This window comes from Phacochoerus africanus, chromosome 10 (genome assembly GCF_016906955.1).
Source record: "Phacochoerus africanus isolate WHEZ1 chromosome 10, ROS_Pafr_v1, whole genome shotgun sequence".
Lineage (NCBI taxonomy): Eukaryota > Metazoa > Chordata > Mammalia > Artiodactyla > Suidae > Phacochoerus > Phacochoerus africanus.
Window position 1 is genome coordinate 43,681,058 of NC_062553.1, and position 20,139 is coordinate 43,701,196.

The window sequence follows — 20,139 nt, forward strand, 5'->3', positions numbered from 1 at the left end:
TGTTCCTTTTTTAAAGGGATGAGATTTTTATCTCAAAGCCATCCCTTCAAAATTATCAGATGCTTCTTAAAATCTGCTGAGGTGATGAAAGTTCTAATGTAGACACAACTTGTAGATGAATTCTCATAATATTACTTTGGGAATAACATCATTTACTTACATTGGCACTGTCTACTAACAGCCTTACCTTAGTTTTTCATATACATCAAGTGAAAAACACTCATCTACATTTAGCAAGCCAAAATAAATAGCAAAAAGTTGAAAAGTAAAAATGTATGTATCAAAACCACAAATTTAGCAATAGTAATTATTTTTAAAAATTCAAGATCCTTTAGGAGTCTCCAAAATGTTAATCAACACATCAAATGAAGAATAATAAGCCTTCAATAATATCTGGATACTGAAGTTTTTTTTTTTCAGTCATAAATGTATTTTAATTTTTGAATTTACAAATTTTCTTTTTAAGCAAACTAGTAGTTAAGGACAACTTAAGTATTCCTATATGATGCTGAACTTATTACTTAACCTTCCTGAGCTTCCTCATTTTCAAAATTGAGTAACACCTATCTAATATGCTGGTGAGTATCAACTGAGACACATGGAAAATGCCTAGCACACAACTGAAAGTAAACCCAGGTGAAAACTCTTCACACACACATGAAACCTAGATATAGATATATATATATATATAAATATATATGTGTGTTTATTAAAAGCATTAAGAGTACATGACCTGTCTGAAAGTATACACAAAATTTCATGCTTACATGCTTTTTGTGCACTTTATTTGGAAAAGGCTCCAGAGTTTTTCATTAGCGTCTCAAACGAGTCCATGTCCCCAAAGAAGTTTAAAAGCCTACTTTTATAGTAGCCTTTGGCTTTATTTTCTCTATTCCCAGATTTATAAAGTTTATTAAATTTGACTGGAAAATTTGGACAAGTAATTTAAATTTTTCAACAGCAGAAATAGCAAAAAAGTAGAATTAAAAGTGTATTAATGGCAAGATATGTATTCTCCTTTAATTTTTCTTAAAAAAGAAAACAAATTCATTTGGCTCTCCAACTATTCCCCAACTTTCCCATAATTAAAAGCAAATATCTAGAAGAAAACTGGATTAAGATGGTGGAGTAGGGCTGGAGTTTACCTTCTCTCATGAAAACAACAAAATTACAACAAACTGCTAAAGAGTCATCAACAAAATAGACTGGAAACTACCAAAAAAGATACCCTACACCAAAAGACAATGGTAGGAAGGGTGATTACACAATATCAGCAACCCCATACCTGTTGGGTTGGCGGGCCACAGACTGGAAGGTAGCTATATCAAAGAGGCTCACCTACAGGAGTGAGAGATCCAAGGCTATAACAGGTTCCCAGGCCTGGGGGTTTGGCATTGGGAGGAGGAGACCCCAGAGCATTTGGCATTCAGAGCCAGCGGGGCTTGTGCACAGGAGCTCCAAGGGATAGGGGGAAATGAAGATCCCATTCTTGAAAAGCGCACACAGGCTTTCATGTGCACTGAGTCTGAGAGCAAAGAGACTCCGTAGGAATCTGGGTCAGACCTGACTGTGGATTTTGGAGGTTCTCCTGGGAAAACAGGATGACTGTGAGTCCTTGTGGGGGAAGGATACTGGAGGCAAAGGTCTCTGGAATAATCATCAGCATGTGCTCCCCTACAGGTGGCCCCATTTTGGAAAAATCTGGCCTCAGCCATTAGGGCTGAGAAGCTCCAGGCCAAACAACAAACCAGGTAGGAACACAGCCCCACCCATCAGCAAACAGGCTGCCAAAGACAACCCAGGCACACAGCCCACAGCTACCTCTAATCACACCCAGAGACAAAGTGCACCCACCAGAGGGATGAGAATCAGCTCCACCAAATCAGTGGGCAGGCAGCAGTCCCTCCCATCAGGAAGCCTACAGTAAGCCCCCATAGCAACATCATCCACAAGGGGGGCGAATATCAGAAGCAAGAGAGGCTACAACCCTACTGTCTGCAAAAAGGAGACCACATTAAAAGCAAAGGAAAAGGCAGAGAATTATGACTCGAATAAGGTAACAGAAAAACCTCCAGAAAAACAGCTAAGTGATCTGGAGATTACCAATCTCCACAGAAAAAGACTTTAAATTAATGCTAGTAATCTTGTAACTAATGAAGCAATCTTTTTAAGATAATAATCTTATTAAGATCTTAGATTCAAGATCTTAGATATAAACTGATGTCAAAGACTGATAAATTTACAAGACAGTGAACAAAGGATAAAAGATTTAAAGCTGAGGCAAGAAGAGATGCCAAATACAATAACTGAAATTTTAAAATTCACTAGAAGCAACCAAAAACAGATTACAGGGGGCAGAAGAATGAATAAGCGAAGTCAAAGAGAGATGTGGAAATCATTGATGCAGAACAGAAAAGAGAAAAGAGACTGAAAACAAATGAAGACAGCCTAAGAAAACTCTGGGACAATGTTAAACACACCAACATCCATATTATAGAAGTGCCAGAAGGAGAAGAGAGAAAGGGCCAGAGAAAATAATCTGAAGAGATAAGAGCCGAAAATTTTCCTAACATGGGAGAGGAATCACTCACTCAGATGCAGGAAGCACAACAAATAACATCTGAGGAGCAACACCTTAAGACCTATATTAACCAAACTGACCCAAATTAAACACAAAGAGAAAATACTGAAAGCTGCTAGGGGAAAGAAACAAATAACATACAAGGAAACCCCAACAAGATCACTGGCTGATTTTTCACCAGAAACTCTTCAGGACAGAAGGGAGTGGCACAACATACTTAAGAGTGATGAAAGGAAAAAATGTGCAACCTAGATTACTCTACCCAGCAAGGCTCTCATCCAGATTTGAAGGAGAAATCAAAAGATTTATAGACAAGCAAAAGCTAAGAGAATTCAGCACCACTAAACCAGTTTTACAACAAACACTGAAGGAAATTTTCCTAGGTCTAAAACTACAGGCCACAACCAGAAACAAAAATACTACAAATGACAGGGCTCACCAGTAAAGGCAGGAAATCATCCACAATCAAATATGATACCAAAAGCATAAATTGTGAGAAGAGGAGGGTACAAGTGCAGGATACTGGAGATGCATTTGCAATTCAGAGACCAACAATTTAAAACAATCATGTATATAGACTCCTATATCAAAACTTCATACTAACCGCAAACCAAAAATCTACAATAGATACACATAAATAAGAAAAAGCAATCCAAACATAACAATAAAGATAGTCATCAAACCGCAAGAGAAGAGAACAAGAGAAGGGAAGGAAAAAGACCATCAAAAACAGAGAGCTCCCATCGTGGCTCAGCAGAAACGAATCTGACCAGTATCCATGATGAAGGGGTTTGATCCCTGGATTTTCTCAGTGCGATAAGGATCTGGCATTGCTGTAAGCTGTGTGTGGTGCAAGTCACAGACATGGCACAGATCTGGCATTGCTGTGGCTCCAATTTGACCCTTAGCCTAGGAACTTCCAATATGCAGTGGGTGTGTCCTTAAAAAGAAAAAAAGGACCAATAAAAACAAATCCAGAACAATTAGTAAAATGGCAATAAGAACATACATATCAATAATTACCTTAAAAGTAAATGGATTAAATGCCCCAACCAAAAGGCACAGACTGGCTGGATGGATACAATAACAAGATCCATATATATGCTGTCTTTTGTTTTGTTTTGTTTTGTTTTGCTTATTAGGGCTGCACTCACGGCATATGGAGATTCCTGGGCTAGGGGTCGAATCAGAGCAGTAGTTGCCAGCCACAGCCACAGCTACAGCAACACAGGATCCAAGATGTGTCTGCAACCTACACCACAGCTCTTGGCAATGCTGGATCCTTAGCCCACTGAGCAAGGCCAGGGATTGAACCTGCTTCCTCAGGGATGCTAGTCAGATTTGTTAACTGCTGAGCTATGACAGGAACTCCTAAATGCTGTCTTCAAGAGACCCACTTCAGTTCTAGGGACACATGCAAATTGAAAGTGAGAGTATGGAAGAAAATATTCCATGCAAATGAGAATCAAAAGAAAGCTAGCGTAGCAATACACATATCAGACAAAACAGATCTTAAGGAATATTGTAAAAGACAAAGAAGACATTACATAATGATCAAAGGCTCAATCCAAGAAGATATAACAATAGTAAATATATATATGCACCCAACACCAGATAACCTCAATATGTAAGGAAAATGCTAACAGCCATAAAAGGAGAAATTGACAATAAACAATTAAGAGTGGGGGACTTTGACACACTACTTACAGCAATAGACAGATCATCCAGACAGAAAATCAACAAGGCCTTAACGATGCATTAAACCAGATGGACTTAGTAGATATTTATAGAAGACTCCATTCAAAAGCAGCAGAATACACATTCTTCTCACACAAGAACATTCTTTAGGACCAATCACATTCTGGGCCATCATGTATCAAGCCTTGGTAAATTTAAGAAAACTGAAATCATATTAAGCATCTTTTCCGACCACAATGCTGTAAGACTAGAAATCAATGACAAGAAAAAAGACTGCAAAAAAACCCACTAACACATGGAAACTAAACAAGATGCTACTAAACAAACTAGAAACCAAAGAGGAAATTAAAAAATACCTAGAAACAGATGACAACAAAGACAGAACACTCCAAAACCTATGGGATGTAGCAAAAGCAGTTCTAAGAGGGAAGTTAACAGCAATACAAGCCTACCTCAGGAAACAAGAAAAAGCTCAAATAAACAACCTAACTTTACACCTAAAGCAACCAGATAAAGAAGAACAGACAAAACCCAAAGTTGGCAGAAGGAAAGAAATTATAAAGATCATAGCAGAAATCAATGAACTAGAAAACCAAGAAAACCACAGAAAAGTTCAATGAAAGTAAAAGCTGGTTCTTTGAAAAGATCAACAAAATTGATAAGCCCTCAACCTGACTCATCAAGAAAAAAGAGAGAGGACTCAAATCAATAAAATTATAAATGAAAAAGGATAAGTTATAACTCACATCACAGAAATACAAAGGATCATAAGAGACCACTACAAGCAACTATATGCCAATAAAACAGAAAACTTAGAGGAAATGGACAAAGGCTCAGAAAAGTACAGTCTTCCAAGACTAAACAAAGAAGAAATCGAAAAGATGAATGGACCAATCACAAGTACTGAAATTGAAACTGTGATTACAAAACTTCCAACACACAAAAGTTCAGGACCAGATGGTTTCACAGATGATTCTATCAAACATTTAGAGAAGAGCTAACACCAATCCTTCTGAAACTATTCCAGAAAATGGCAGAGGGAGAAACATTCCCAAACTCATCTTATGAGGCCACCATCACCCTGATAACAAAACCAGACAAAGACACAACAAAAAAAGAAAATTATAGGCCAATATCACTGATGAACATAGAGTCAAAAATCCAGAACAAAATACTAGCAAACTGAATCCAGGAATACATTAAAAGAATCCCCCATGCATCCCAGGGATGCATGGATTCTTCAATATCCGCAAATCAATCAGTGTGATTCACCACATTAACAAACTAAAGACTAAAAATCATATGATCCCTCTCAATACAGAAAAAGCTTTTGACAAAATCCAATACTCATTTTGGGTACCAACTCTTCAGAAAGTGGGCATTGAGGGAATCTACCTCAACATAATAAAGGCCGAATACAACAAACCCACAGCTAACAACATCCTCAATGGTGAAAACCTGAAAGAATTCCTGTTAACATTAGAAATGAGATAAGGATATCCACTCTCACCACTACTATTCAACATAGTTGTGGAAGTCCTAGCCATGGCAATCAGAATAAAAAGAAATAAAAGGAATCTAAATTGGAAAGGAAGAAATAAAATTATCATTGTTTGCAGAGGACATGATATAATACCTAGAAAATCCTAAAGACACTACCATCAATGAATTTGGTAAAGTTGCAGGATGCAAAAGTAATACACAGAAATCAATTGCATTTCTATACATTAACAATGAAAGATAAGAAAGAGAAATTAGGGAAATAATCCCATTTACCATCACATCAAAAAGAATAAAATACCTAGGAATAAATCTACCTAAAGAGACAAAAGATCTGTACTCTGAAAACTCTAATAAGACACTGATGAAAGAAATCAAGATGATACAAACAGATTGAAAAGGTATACAATTCTCATGGATCAGCAGAATCAATATCATCAAAATGACTATAGCTACCCAAGGCAATCTATAGATTCAATGCAATCTCTACCAAATTACCAATGGCATTTTTCACAGAACTAGAACAACATACTTTAAAGTTTGTTTAGAAGCACAAAAGACCCAAAATAGGCAAAGCAATCCTGAGAAAGAAAAATGGAGGTGGAGGAATCAGACTCTCTGACTTCACAGTATACTGCAAAGCTAGAGTCTTCAAAACAGTATGGTACTGGCACAAAAACACAGATCAGTGGAACAGGATAGAAAGCCCAGAATTAAATCCACACACCTATGGTCAACTAATACATGATAAAGGAGGCAAGAAAATACAGTGGGGAAAAGACAGTCCCTTCAATGAGTGGTGCTAGGAAAACTGTAGAGCTAAATGTAGAAGAATGAAATTAGAACACTTCCCAATACCATAGACAAAAATAAATTCAAAATGGATTAAAGACCTAGATATAAGACCAGACACTACAAAACTCTTAGAGGAAAACATAGGCCAAACTCTGACATAAACCAGAACATTTTCTCCCATCCACCTCCTAAAGTAATGACAATAAAAACAAAAGTAAACAAATGGGACCTAATTAAACTGAAAAGTTTCTGCCCAGCAAAGGAAACCCTAAACAAAACGAAAAGACAACCCACAGAATGGGAGAAAATCTTTGCAAATGAAGCTAATAAGAGATTAATCACCAAAATATACAAACACCTCCTGCAGCTCAATTTCAAGAAAACAAACAACTGCATCAAAAAATGAGCATTAGATCTAAACAGACATTTCTGCAAAGAAGACATACAGATGGCCAAAAAACACATGAAAAGATGTTCAACATCACTCATTAATAAGAGAAATGCAAATCAAAACAACGAGGCACCACCTTATACCAGACAGAATGGCCATCATCAAAATGTCTATGAACAATAAATGCCAGAGAGGGTATGGAGAAAAGGGCACCCTCTTACAGTGTTGATGGGAATGTAAACTGTTGCAACCACTATGGACAACAGTATGAAGGTTCCTCAAAAAACTAAAGGTAGAATTACCTTATGATCCATCAATCCCACTGCTGGGCATCTATCCAGAGAAAACCATGACTCAAAAAGATACATGTACCCCAATGTTCACTGCAGCACTATATATGACAGCCAAGACATGGAAGCAACCTAAATGTCCATAGACAGAGGAGTAGATAAAGTTGTGGTATATATACACAATGGAATATTACTCAGCCATAAAAAGGAATGAAATAATGGCATTTGCAGCAACATGGATGGACCTAGAAATTACCACGCTAAGTGAAGTTAGTCAGACAGTGAGACACAAACATCATATTCTATTACTTACAGGTGGAATTTTAAAAAGGGATACAATGATCTCATTTGCAGAAAAGAAACAGAAACAGACTCACAGACCTTGAAATTCTTATGGTTACTACAGGAAACACGTTGGTGGCGGGAGGGTTGGAATGGGGGTTTGCGATGGAAATGTTCTAAAATTAGGTTGTGACAGTGACATCAGTCAGACAATGAGACACTAACATCAAATGCTATCACTTACATGTGGAATCTAAAAAAAAAAAGACACAATGAACTTCTTTGCCGAACAGATACTGACTCACAGACTTTGAAAAACTTATGGTTTCCAAATGAGACAGGGTGGGGGATGGGGGAATGTCAGGAGACATGTTTCTACAATATTTTCTTAGCCTCTTTGCTTCTATTTTCTATGCTGAAAACTCCATCTTGTCCTGCTTTACTTTATCCGATATTCCTGCTTGAAAAACAGTCCCAGTGCTGGTAAATGCCTTAAGCTTAAGAACAAAGACCTAAAGGCCTAAGTTATTCATGTGGTCAGCTGAATGAGGACATAATGTGTTGGTCTAGGCACGCCGGGCCTGTGCAGATTGGCACACTGTTTGCACAGCAAGATATGTCCTATTAAAATAAGAGAAAGAAACCTCATGACCCCAAGTGGTTTATGAGCAGTCGTTAGCAGAATATGCATCAGCAGAGAGAACCGAGGTACAAAGCTAGGCACGCCAGGTTGCCACAGATAGGCTTGCCATTTGCAAAAGCACAATGATGGTTCTCTAGATGCTATGCATAGATAGCTGATGCCAAGCTTCCTCAATGCTAATGACTGTTAAATGCCTAAAGGTCAGAGTAAAAGCTTAACCATCTACCAGCTATGTGGCTTTTAAAATAATAAAATAACTTTTTAAATAATAAAAAAAAAAACTGGAGTTCCCGTCGTGGCGCAGTGGTTAACGAATCTGACTAGGAACCATGAGGTTGCAGGTTCGGTCCCTGCCCTTGCTCAGTGGGTTAACGATCCGGCGTTGCCGTGAGCTGTGGTGTAGGTTGCAGACATGGCTCAGATCCCGAGTTGCTGTGGCTCTGGCATAGGCCAGTGGCTACAGCTCCGATTCGACCCCTAGCCTGGGAACCTCCATATGCCGCGGGAGCGGCCCAAAGAAATTGCAAAAAGACAAAAAAAAAAAAAAAACTATATCCTGCACCTGCAACCCCTTCCTCACTTGACCTAATCCTAAAGAGCACAATAAAAGCAGTGTGGTATCTTGAGGTGGGGCTCTTGGTCCCTGAGACCTTGAGTCCCCTGGTTCCCACCTTTAATTAAGATAAATGTCTCTGTGTCTTGCTTTATGTTAACTTTTTCCATAAGTTTCACAGCACCCGTTCTCCAGCCCTCACCTGCTGAGCTGGTCTCAGCAGGGGGATGCACTGAAGGTTTGGGATGGAAATGCTATAAAATTTGGTTGTGATGATTGCTGCACACCTACGAATGTAATAAAATTCATTAAGTGATTAAAAAAATAAACTGTATCATAAAGTAATCTTAAAAAAGATAAAATTAGGTTGGGATGATGCTTATACAACTATAAATATAATGTTCATTGCAGCACTATCCACAATATCCAAGACATGGAAACAACCTAAATGTGGATTAACAAGATGTGGTACGTATACACAATGGAATACTACTCAGCCATAAAAAAGAACAGAATAATGTCATTTGTGGCAATATGGATGGAACTAGAGATTCTCACAGTAAGTGAAGTAAGTCAGAAAGAGAATGACAAGTACCATATAATATCATTTATATGTGGAATCTAAAATATGGCATAGATGATACTATCTACAAAACAGAAACATGGACATGGACAGCAGAAGTGTGGTTGCCAGGGGAGGGAGTGGGATGGTAGGGGATTTTGGGGCTGGTGGATAAAAACTAATATTCGGAATGGATGGGCAATGGGCTCCCCCTGTACAGCACAGGGAACTATGTGTGACTGGGTCATTCTGCTGTACAACAAAAATTGAAGAAACATTGTAAATCAACTGTTCTTTAATAAAATAATAATAATAAAATTCATTGAATTAACAAAAAAGAAAATATCTAAACTTAAAATCAAAGTTTGAAAACCCTGAACAAAAAAATAACAGCAACACCAAAGGGGGTAAAAATATCAGGAAACCCTAAACAGCCAAGAATTAAAGCCCTATTACTTACACAATACAGTGACAACTGTTCCCTATTTAGAATTAATCTTTCAAATTACTTCATTCCCCATTCAGACTCAAAGTTAACAAGCCTCACCTCAAACAGCTATTATATGTATTTTAAATCTATGTAATAAGGAGATTGCAGAGTATCACAGAAGGAACCAAAAACTAGCAATCAAGGAAACCAGGGTTATGGTTCTGTTACCAATGTCCTCTCAGACAGCTGGACCTCAGCATTCTATGGTTCTGTGATTCTACAAATTAGAATCTCAAAGTAGACAACTAAGATACCAGCTATCCTAAGATTATACTTGATTAATAAAATGGAAGAATACAAAAGCAAGATTACCTGACAAGAGATCTGATTCTAGATCTAATGAGAAAATCCACCCACACTGATAAACTTCTGATTCAGAGAAAGTTCTGCCCCCACTGTCCACATTCTCCCAGCAGATAGACTCAGAGCAGGGCTTCTAGCTGGGGCTATTTAAAACTTCAGCTTCACATTAATAAGAATACCAGATACCTCCCCCAAAGATACCCTCCCTTTCCTAAGGTGAACAGCACTTAGAAGAAAGTTTTAATGAAGTACAAAGAAAAAAAAAAAAAGACAAAGTACAGAAAACAAAAAATAAGAGAGGAAGAAAAGAGCAGTTTGGTATATCTTGACAGGTAAACCCTCTACTTCATTAAAAAATACTTGTTATGGAAAAGATAGCTGATTTCAATCAATTTTATTTCCAAACTGACTTTTCCAAAACAAGTATTTTTCAATGGAGTATAAAATAAGGCTTTACACACCAAGACATTCCTATGCTGAAGAAACATCCCTCTTCCAAAAAACTACAAAAAACCACAATGTGACTGTTAAACATTTAATGAGTCTGCCAAATACAACTCCTTGAATGTATTTCCTATAAGAACTAGCAATATACACAAAAGGCAAATTAGCAGGGAGGTTTCCTGAGGGTTGTGATGACTAACACCTCAAGATTGGAACGTGATAGTTATTAAAAGATACATGAGAGGCGTTATCCCAGCTCCTCATAGGCCAATATCTCCGCCCCCAAGAACTACTACAAACAGCGTTCAGGGCTGAATTCACAGTCTAGTCTCTCAGGCCTAAACCACTTTTTGCAATTTTCTCCCATGTGATGCATTATGTTAGTCAAAGAAACCAAATTAATAATTCATTTACTAAAGGTCAGATAACAGCACAATGAGACTCATGCACTCAAATGAATAAAAAGAAGGAAAAGAGGAGTTCCCGTCATGGCGCAGTGGTTAACGAATCCGACTAGGAACCATGAGGTTGCGGGTTCAGTCCCTGCCCTTGCTCAGTGGGTTAACGATCCGGTGTTGCCGTGAGCTGTGGTGTAGGTTGCAGACGCGGCTCGGATCCCGAGTTGCTGTGGCTCTGGCGTAGGCCGGTGGCTACAGCTCTGATTAGACCCCTAGCCTGGGAACTTCCATATGCCGCGGGAGCGGCCCAAGAAATAGCAACAACAACAACAAAAAAAAAAGACAAAAAGACAAAAAAAAAAGAAAAGAAACCCGAGATAAGGGTCTTGTTGAAAACAATGCCCCCGAATCCAGCAAACAGCATAACTGTACAGAAAAGACCAGAATGAGATGACATGTACCAAATATTTTATTCCGTGATAAAAATATGTTCACCTAGCATCTGATTCATACCTTTGAACCACAACTTCAGTATCAAACAAGATCTTTCAAATGCTTTACCTCATGAATAGCACTTCCAAGCAGAGGCTAATTGAGGCCATTGAGGACAAATCTCCAGGAGGCCTTAAGATTTAAGATTTAATAACAGCATGTCCTAACAAGTTAAAGTACAATGATTTCCATCTTCAAACACAAATATTCTGTAGAATATTTCAACTAATCACAAGGGACAAAAAATTAACTCACAATTTCCTATTTGTGCAAATAGAATTTAGAGATTATTTAAGAAGTTAGTCCTAGTTTGTTCTGCTATCCTCCAAACAGTCTACCTATTCAAAAGAGCAGAAATAAATACTATCTTTTAGATGCTAATTTGGTATAATGATCAAAAGTTAAAAAAGGCATGTACCTTTTGACCTAACAATTACATTTTGAGAAATCTATCCCATGAAATTTTTGAATGCAAATTTTTATGTTCATTCACTGCAGCATTTTTGTAAAGGTGAAAAATTATGTATGCTGATTAACATATAGGACACTATACAAAAGAATGAACTGACTCACATTACTGACTTGTAAAGAACTCCAAGACACTTTGTTCAGTGAAAAAAGCAAGTTATAGAACAAGCACAGTAAAAATATATTTATGTCCAGCAAATGGCACATGAGTGTGTGTGTGTACACATCACCATATAGAAAATGGTCTGAAAAGATTAACACCAAACAGATAACATGCTACGCACTGGGGAAAGAGAGTAGATCACTGGGTGAGATGGGTGGGCGGGAAGAGAAGAACACTTTTAAAGAGGGACTTTCAACTCACCTGTATTATTTAAACATTTAACATCATATATAAAAAACATCAGTTCTCTTAGAAGAGAGATGCAATGTCAAACTGTAGCTAAAATCTAGAATCACTAACAGAGGACGCTGAGACAGTCAAAGAAGTAAAGGCTGTCAGCCACCAAAAACACCCTCTACAGACTTAACCTGTCAAGGAATAAAGGAAAATGTGGGCAGCACTGAACAGTAGTTAAAAATGAACATGACCATGTAAGAACAAGCATCATTCACAGAACTAAAGGTTCTGTATCTTAGAACTTTAAGAATATAAGAAATACCGAAATCAGGAACATTATTAAAAAGGTATACTAATTTTATTTTATTTTTAATTTTTTTTTAATTTTTTTGGCAAGGTATACTAATTTTAAATATGTCTTAGAAATACAGTTTGAACAACAAAGTCTATCACCTTGGTATAAAGTGTCTATGTATGGGTGTGCTCTTTTGCATTAGAACACCGGAATGTGTAAACAACCAGGTGGTATGAGGTGTCACCTTTACCTGCACATTCTCTTCAGTCACCTGAATCTCCGCCGTGTAAACATAGTCAATCAGCATCCTCAGGGTCCAGCCGTCCACCTCCTTGATTCGCACCCTCTTTGCTCGGCTCTCACTCATCTCACCTGAAACACAAGGAGCAAGGCTGACACTGCAGCAGACACCCAGTGGGAAGACCATGGCCTAGGCAGAGGTTTACTTTATTCAGTCGGCAACATGGTCAGCTGCTTCAGCAGACCTGTACATTCCCACACCTCTCCTAGCTCACCTGAACAAACCATACAAGGTACTTCTGCTACCTTGTATGGTAATCACTATGCCTAGAAATCACATCATGATGATGAATGGCCACGTGTCCAACTGCTTAACACCCAGGACCTTACACTGTCCATGCCTTTTTTTGATCCATGCTGTGGACAAAGGTCACCTGCCACATGAGTAAACAAACAATATTGCAGCCATCAAGCAATCAGCTACTATGGACAACCAGAACTGTGCACAATAAGGGAATTCAGGATGGGGAAAAAAAGAAAAAGAAAAAAAAAAAAACCAGACTACTGACTCTAGACAGTTAAGATGCACATCAAAAGAATGATGTCAATAAGTCTAGACTCTTGCACCTCCCCATACATAGAAAAGCACCAAATTTAGGAGTTCCTGCCATGGCTAAGTGGTTAAAGAACCCAATGAGTATCCATGAAGACGCAGGTTGGATCCCTGGCCTCGCTCAGTGGATAAGGATCCAGCGTTGCCATGAACTGTGGTGTAGGACACAGATGCGGCTCAGATTTGGCATTGCTGTGGCTGTGGTGTAGGCTATCAGCTACAGCTCTGATTCAACCCCTAGCCTGGGAACTTCCATATGACAAGGGATAATAAAATAAAAATAAAAATAAAATAAATAAAATAAAATAATAAAATAAAATAAATAAAATAAAATAAAATAAAAATTTTAAAAAAGCACTACATTTATTCACTTGAGATACCCATTTTTTTCTTTAACAGTCATCTTCTGATGTTTCAACTTTGTTTTCGTTTTCGCAAAAACTCCAAAACACCTTAGCTCCTTTCCTAACCTCTTCCAAGAAGTCCCTCAGAGCTATCTGCGAGGCTGTCTCCTGGGCTTAAGTCCTTAGCAACTCCACCAAATAAAACATAATTCCCAACTTTGGAGTCATGCGTTTTTTTCAGTGGTCAGTGCTTTTGGGCAGTTTATTTTCCTTTTGGATTTTTACTCAAGACTAGAATGCAGGGTTACCCACTTCAGCTGACAGCAAGGAGCACATGCTGAGGAGAAGAGCCAGGTTCGAAGCACATACTCAAAAGCAGGGATGGACACACCTTTCAGGCAGGAAACATCAGAACACAAATTACAGAAGACACAGAGGGACTTTAAGTCAAAAGATGGATCATAAAGAGGTGAGTCAATGGCCAAGACAAATGGCAATGAGCCTTCTAGACCGAGTTCTGCCTCTGTTTGTCATTTCTGTGGCAACTTCATCATGAAGTCATCTCCATACCAGCATTTATTACTAAAGCCAGATGCCCTTCTACATCACTGCCTGCTACTAAGTGCTATACGACCTCCCTCCTAATCCCCACTGAACTAGTTAAGGATCACAAAGATGATCCTCTCCTGTGGAAACAAACAGGGAAGCATAAAAGAGAAAGGATGGCCCCTGAACTCAGGGGATTTGGGGAGTAAGAAGGTTTGGACACACCGGTGCAGACAACATGAAATGACCCAAAATTAGGGAGATATAAGCAGCAATTGTTCAGGAAAGAAAACTTCAGCTGGAAACAAGACAGTCTAAAAATAATGTTGAGCCCTAGGCAACACCTTAGCAAAAGGTTTGGTTTCTACATTCATCAGGTTTCAAAGATAAAAGCAGCAGCATGAAAAACAATGCAGCTCTATCACCTCACCTTCACCTCCATCAGCATTTCCTGTTAGAAAAACAACATAAAGGCCTCAAGATTTCTTGAAAGCTCAATTCCTTTTCAGGTACATGACCATAAACTATCAGAAAAGCCTAGATGAATCCATAATTACACAGAATTCCTTTGCAAACACAAACCCTGGGAAGAGAGAAATAATAGGGATAAGATATACTTAATTCCCTGCCTTCCTGGAGATTGTCTCTGAAAGGATCTCAGAAAAAAAGCTGCTCCCCTGGAGTTCCCGTCGTGGCGCAGTGGTTAACGAATCCGACTAGGAGCCATGAGGTTGCGGGTTCGATCCCTGCCCTTGCTCAGTGGGTTAACGACATTGCTGTGAGCTGTGGTGTAGGTTGTAGACGCGGCTCGGATCCCAAGTTGCTGTGGCCCTTGCACAGGCTGGTGGCTACGGCTCCGACTGGACCCCCTAGACTGGGAACCTCCATATGCCGCTGGAGCGGCCCAAGAAATAGCAAAAAAAAAGACAAAAAAAAAAAAAAAGCTGCTCCCCTAAGAGCTAAAATAACCTAAAAAACTTCCCAGGTGGAACATCCCCAGTACTATAGGGGAAGAGCGGAAGTTCATGATACAGTCCTACTATAAGCCTATACAGCAGAAAGACAAGGGGTTGAGTTATGCGTCTGCTACCTCAGCTCATTTCTTTTTTCCTTTTCAAGAAAAGGGGAAAGCCCATTTCCCCCCTTAAAGAAATGGGAAAAAAGCAGGATGGAGGAATATAGAAAGATAATTCTTCATCTGAATCTAAGGCACCTTTCTCTGCCCTCCTCTCACTAGATCTTGTAGTTGATGGAACTTGCGTCCCCTGAAAGTTCTTCTGTGCCTAAAATAAAGGAACCTTGGTAATTTCCACCTGGATTTAGCTAAGGACCACTCTAACTCATCTCTAGGGCTCTAGTGATGTGCAAAGCCCCATAGGGCCTGGGACCACAAGAGTGTAAAACCACATAATTAGATTTCAAGGAATGAATTCATTCCCCAGGACTCAGGCATGATTTAGACAAGCTTGATGGTGGAGCTCCTGCTGTGGCGCAATGGGATCATCCATCTCTGCAGCACCAGGATGCATGTTTGAAGGCCTGGCATAGTAGGTTAAGGATCCAGCATTGCCCCAGCTGTGGCGTAGGTGACAACTGCGGCTCAGATCTGATCCCTGGCCTAGGAACTTCATATGCTGTGGGGCAGCCAAAAAAAAGCCTGATTTTAATTTACATATATGACTGAAAAATTATCAGTCCTTCGTTAAGCAGTTTTTGATATTATAGTTTTAAGGTATTGCCATATGATGCATTGTGTTGATTCAGACATTCCTTGTGTATCATTTTTAATAATTACCTCTCTCTGAAAAACCATCATCTACTTTCAACAAATTCAATCTCTAACACATATGCTTTAGAAATGTTCTCATCTTTATTTTCCATATTAATTTACAAAAAGTTATAAAAACAAATAGCATGCCACAGACTGTGTTAATAGTTTAAACATTCCAGTAACTACTAAGAATCAAAACACATACTAGAATTGTAAAAGCTATTTAGAGCTAATTTTAGTTGTTACATATTACTTACTGCCTTTTACCTGTTTATAGAGGACATTTATTTTTGATTATGAATTTCTTAAAAGATACCCACCAATAGGGTAAAGAGTTTGTGTTTAAAACACTTAAAATTAGTCTTGATTGTGGGTATTCTAGCTCTGAAGGATTTCAGTCAACAAGCGTTTCCTGAACATTCACTACACAGGCTGAGCTAAATAGTGAACACTGCACCATCTCTACTTTTTTAGGGAAAAGAAATAAAAGTCCTCCAAACTGCAAAACTTTATGGACATATATGTATGGAAACATTTCCATCTCAAGGATTCCTGAAGCCCAGAACAAACTGGTAACTATTTACCCATTCTGAAGTTCTAAAAAGTGACTAAGTTTAAGAGGGCAAACCCTAAGATCCATTTCAATAATAGGCTCATATGATTCTAATTTTAGTTACTGTTTAGCACATAAAAACATCTGAAAAATAATAAAAGCTTAACAAAGTAGACTCTATACTAGCTGAAACCCTAAGAAATGAATGATAAATTTACAGCCACATTTCATAAATAAATTTTATTCTATCACTCTTCAGGTTCCACTTGTCACCCACTCTAATCACTATAGCCCTTTTGTTCGTTATTAGTCCTAGGTTACAAAGAAGATTCCGAGACACTGGTGTCTTCATTCCGGCAAGTTGACCCTAATGCCCCAGCCAGCCACTGGCTAATAGTGGCATGGTACACAGTCTCCCAATTCCACAACTAATACAAAGCGAACGTGGTAATCGCATTACCCTGCCAATTTGAGTAACTTCTGGAAGAAGTCTCCTAGCTCCTAAAAGAAAACAAGAAAGAGACAATCCCTGTCCTTCATTGAGATTTTGGATCCACTCTGGGAGGCATATTGCACTCAGGAGGGGAAGTAAGCACAGGATATAACTTGTATTGGGGACAGCAGGGTGGGTGGCAAGACAGAAGGAAGTGGATCCCTGATGATCCGACCACGCCTGGTGCCTATTTGCCAGTTCGGAGAGAATATATTTCCTTGCTATTTAAACAAGTTTAAGGAGATTCTTTTGTTATATTCAGACTTATGCATTCTAACTTAGGCACCTTATGCGCGACACCCTATTTAATATTCTTCACAGCAGTCAGTGATGTGAGAAACTATCTTTCTCCAGGTTTCCTCTGTCTAACCTTTCCTTCTCTCCCCAAACCCTAGGATAATGCCTATCACACAGACGCTGCTCAATAACTACTCCTTGATGAATGGAAGCATGAATCTTAGAGAAATACAACATTTACACAACTTCAAAAAAAAAAAAACCAAAACTCACATCTTAATCATTCAAATGATAATTTATCTTCTTCTATTCTAATTTACCTTATACTAAATCATGTTCAATAAAAAGAAATAATCAAAAAGCCTCCTCAAGAAAAAAAAAAGAGTAAAAATAAAAATTCAACATTTCCCACTAGATTTCAGATATGTTAGCCTGAGGCACCAAAGAAGCCTCAGATACACTTGTTAAGGAAAAAGCCATTTTCAATGCCACATTTGTAAACAAACAAGTAATTTAAAAACACAAGAACCAATCTGATATATTCTTTCTCAAGTAACAGTTAAACAACTTGGTTGTGATTTAAATAGGCCCCTACTTCACAAAGGAAAAGCCTGTGACTAAATCACAGAATTACTTTTCACCTCCCTTCTCTACCCAAATACTTGGAACAACAATGAGTAAAAGAATTCTTTTTTTAGGTGATAATCTGAATGAAAAATTCACCTACAGTTTATGAGAGATAAAAAACAAGGGCCAAAAAGGACATGTGTAGTGTCCCCATTTCCTAACAGGTGAGTCCCAAGGAACAAGAAGGATGCAGGGGAGCAGGCTGAGCCACTGCAAGCACCTCCACTTACTGCTCATCACTGAGCTAGAGGACACAACATCACCATGGGTCACGGATGGTAACCATGCCAAGGTCTACTTGTGGGCCTCACCTTACTGTTCATGACAAATATAACAGGGCTTCAAATCAGGAAAAGACATAAACAATGGGCTCATAGTCTAGCAAATCTTAAATATACATATGTACACTAAACAACCTAGACCAAACCTTAATAACCTAATCTCTGCTGAACTGCTGACTATTTAGTGGATTCAAAAGAAGAAAATGAACAGTGATTGCCAGAAAGATAAAGAACATCTAATGCTGAAGAACCATAAGTCTAGCCTAACGAGCACAGGAAAAGACACTCAACTACATTAGTTATTAGGGAAATGCAAAGTAATACTTTATAAGAGAAGCAATTTCACACCCATTAGAATGACTACAATTGAAAAAAAAAAAAAAAGAGTAACAAGTGTTGGCAAGGATGGGGATAAATGAGAACACTCATACATCCATGCTTGGGAAAAAAGCATATCAAGTTTTTTTACGTTAAATATAAATTTATCACATGACCCAGCAATTCCACTCGTAGGTATCTACCACCAAGAGAAATAAAAATACTTGTCCACACAAAGAACTGCAAATGAATGTTCATAGCAACATTATTCATAATAGCCAAAAATTAGACAACAACCCAAATGCTGGTATATGGATTGTCCAAATGTGCCATTTTCATACAATGAAATCAATTTAGCAATAAAAAGGAACAAACTGATGATACATATTATGACGTGGATGAACCTCAAAAATACTACGTGGGAATAAAAATGTTCTAAAGTTGATTTATGGTGATGGCAGTACTACTCAGGAAATTTACTAAAAATCACTGAATTCTACAATGGGTAGAGTTTATGTAAAATCTGCCTCAATAAAATTGTAAAAAAAAGTCATAATCGAAGTACTTAATTCACATTTTTTATGTTTCAGAAATTAACACAGTATCCCTATTTTGCATCTACCTCAGAATAGAGCAATCTAAGATCTGACCAAGAATTCTCAGGCAGAAACAGGCTGAACTGCAAGAAGTACCCATCCACCAGGCAACTAAGATAAATTAGGAGTACCTAGAGTCAAAATGTCTTTAGGGCCTCATTCCCATCATTAGGCAAAGCTCACTTATCCATAAATTGCATGTCAGCTAAAACAGGAAGAGGTGAGAGCCACTGCGCCCCCAAGAAAGCTGGGGGAGAAGCTGAAATATAGTTTAGATTATAAAGTAAACAGAGAAGAAAAACAGAGACCTAATAATACCTCCCTTCTCTGGCATCCATGACTCTGGATGTCTAAGGCGCAGGGAGTCTGGGACTTCTAGTGCCACCCTTTGAAGTGAAATGAAACTAAACTTCATCTTGTAATTTTAGGTTAATCATGACATTCTATAACTAGAAGGTAAAATATTATCAAAAAAAAATTCTAGTTTAAGACGTTTCAATCTCTTATTCTTATAATATAAAGACATTTAGGAATTGGGGGTAAAAATAATAATGATGATCACAATTATTGCCATCATTAATTGAACATTTTCTATGTGCCAAATAAAAAGGTAAAAATGTACATATATGATCTCATTTAAACTTTACAAAGATCCTAGGAAGTAATATTATCATCTTCATTTCCAAGATGGGGAAACTGAAGCGCAGGCTGATGAGTGATAAACAATCCAAAGAGGAAGTAGCCATAACAGTGTCACCTGAAGGAACTCCATCACGAGGACAACACTTTACTCAGGAACACCTATGTTAGGCCAACACATTCCAGATCAAACACTCCTTTTTGCAAACCTAGAGATTCTGTTTAGAAAAGTGTTCAGGAGTAATAAAGATGGTATGAACCAAGAGATTGAAGTAACCCAGGACATAAAAATCCCACTTCATTCATACTGACTCTTCAAACCAGCCACAGCTAAAGGCACCCTGCCCAAACCATTT

The 20,139-nt window shown here is 38.2% G+C and overlaps 1 protein-coding gene across 2 annotated transcripts in view; it reads right to left on the bottom strand.

Annotated features, from left to right (window-relative positions):
* Window positions 1-20,139, bottom strand: part of KLHL2 (kelch like family member 2) — a 124,701-nt gene that overhangs the window by 63,689 nt on the left and 40,873 nt on the right. For both annotated transcript variants that reach the window (XM_047798218.1, XM_047798219.1), the window contains exon 4: window positions 12,776-12,897. In XM_047798218.1, the coding sequence (XP_047654174.1) occupies window positions 12,776-12,897 (122 nt within the window). The remainder of the gene's footprint in view (window positions 1-12,775; window positions 12,898-20,139) is intronic.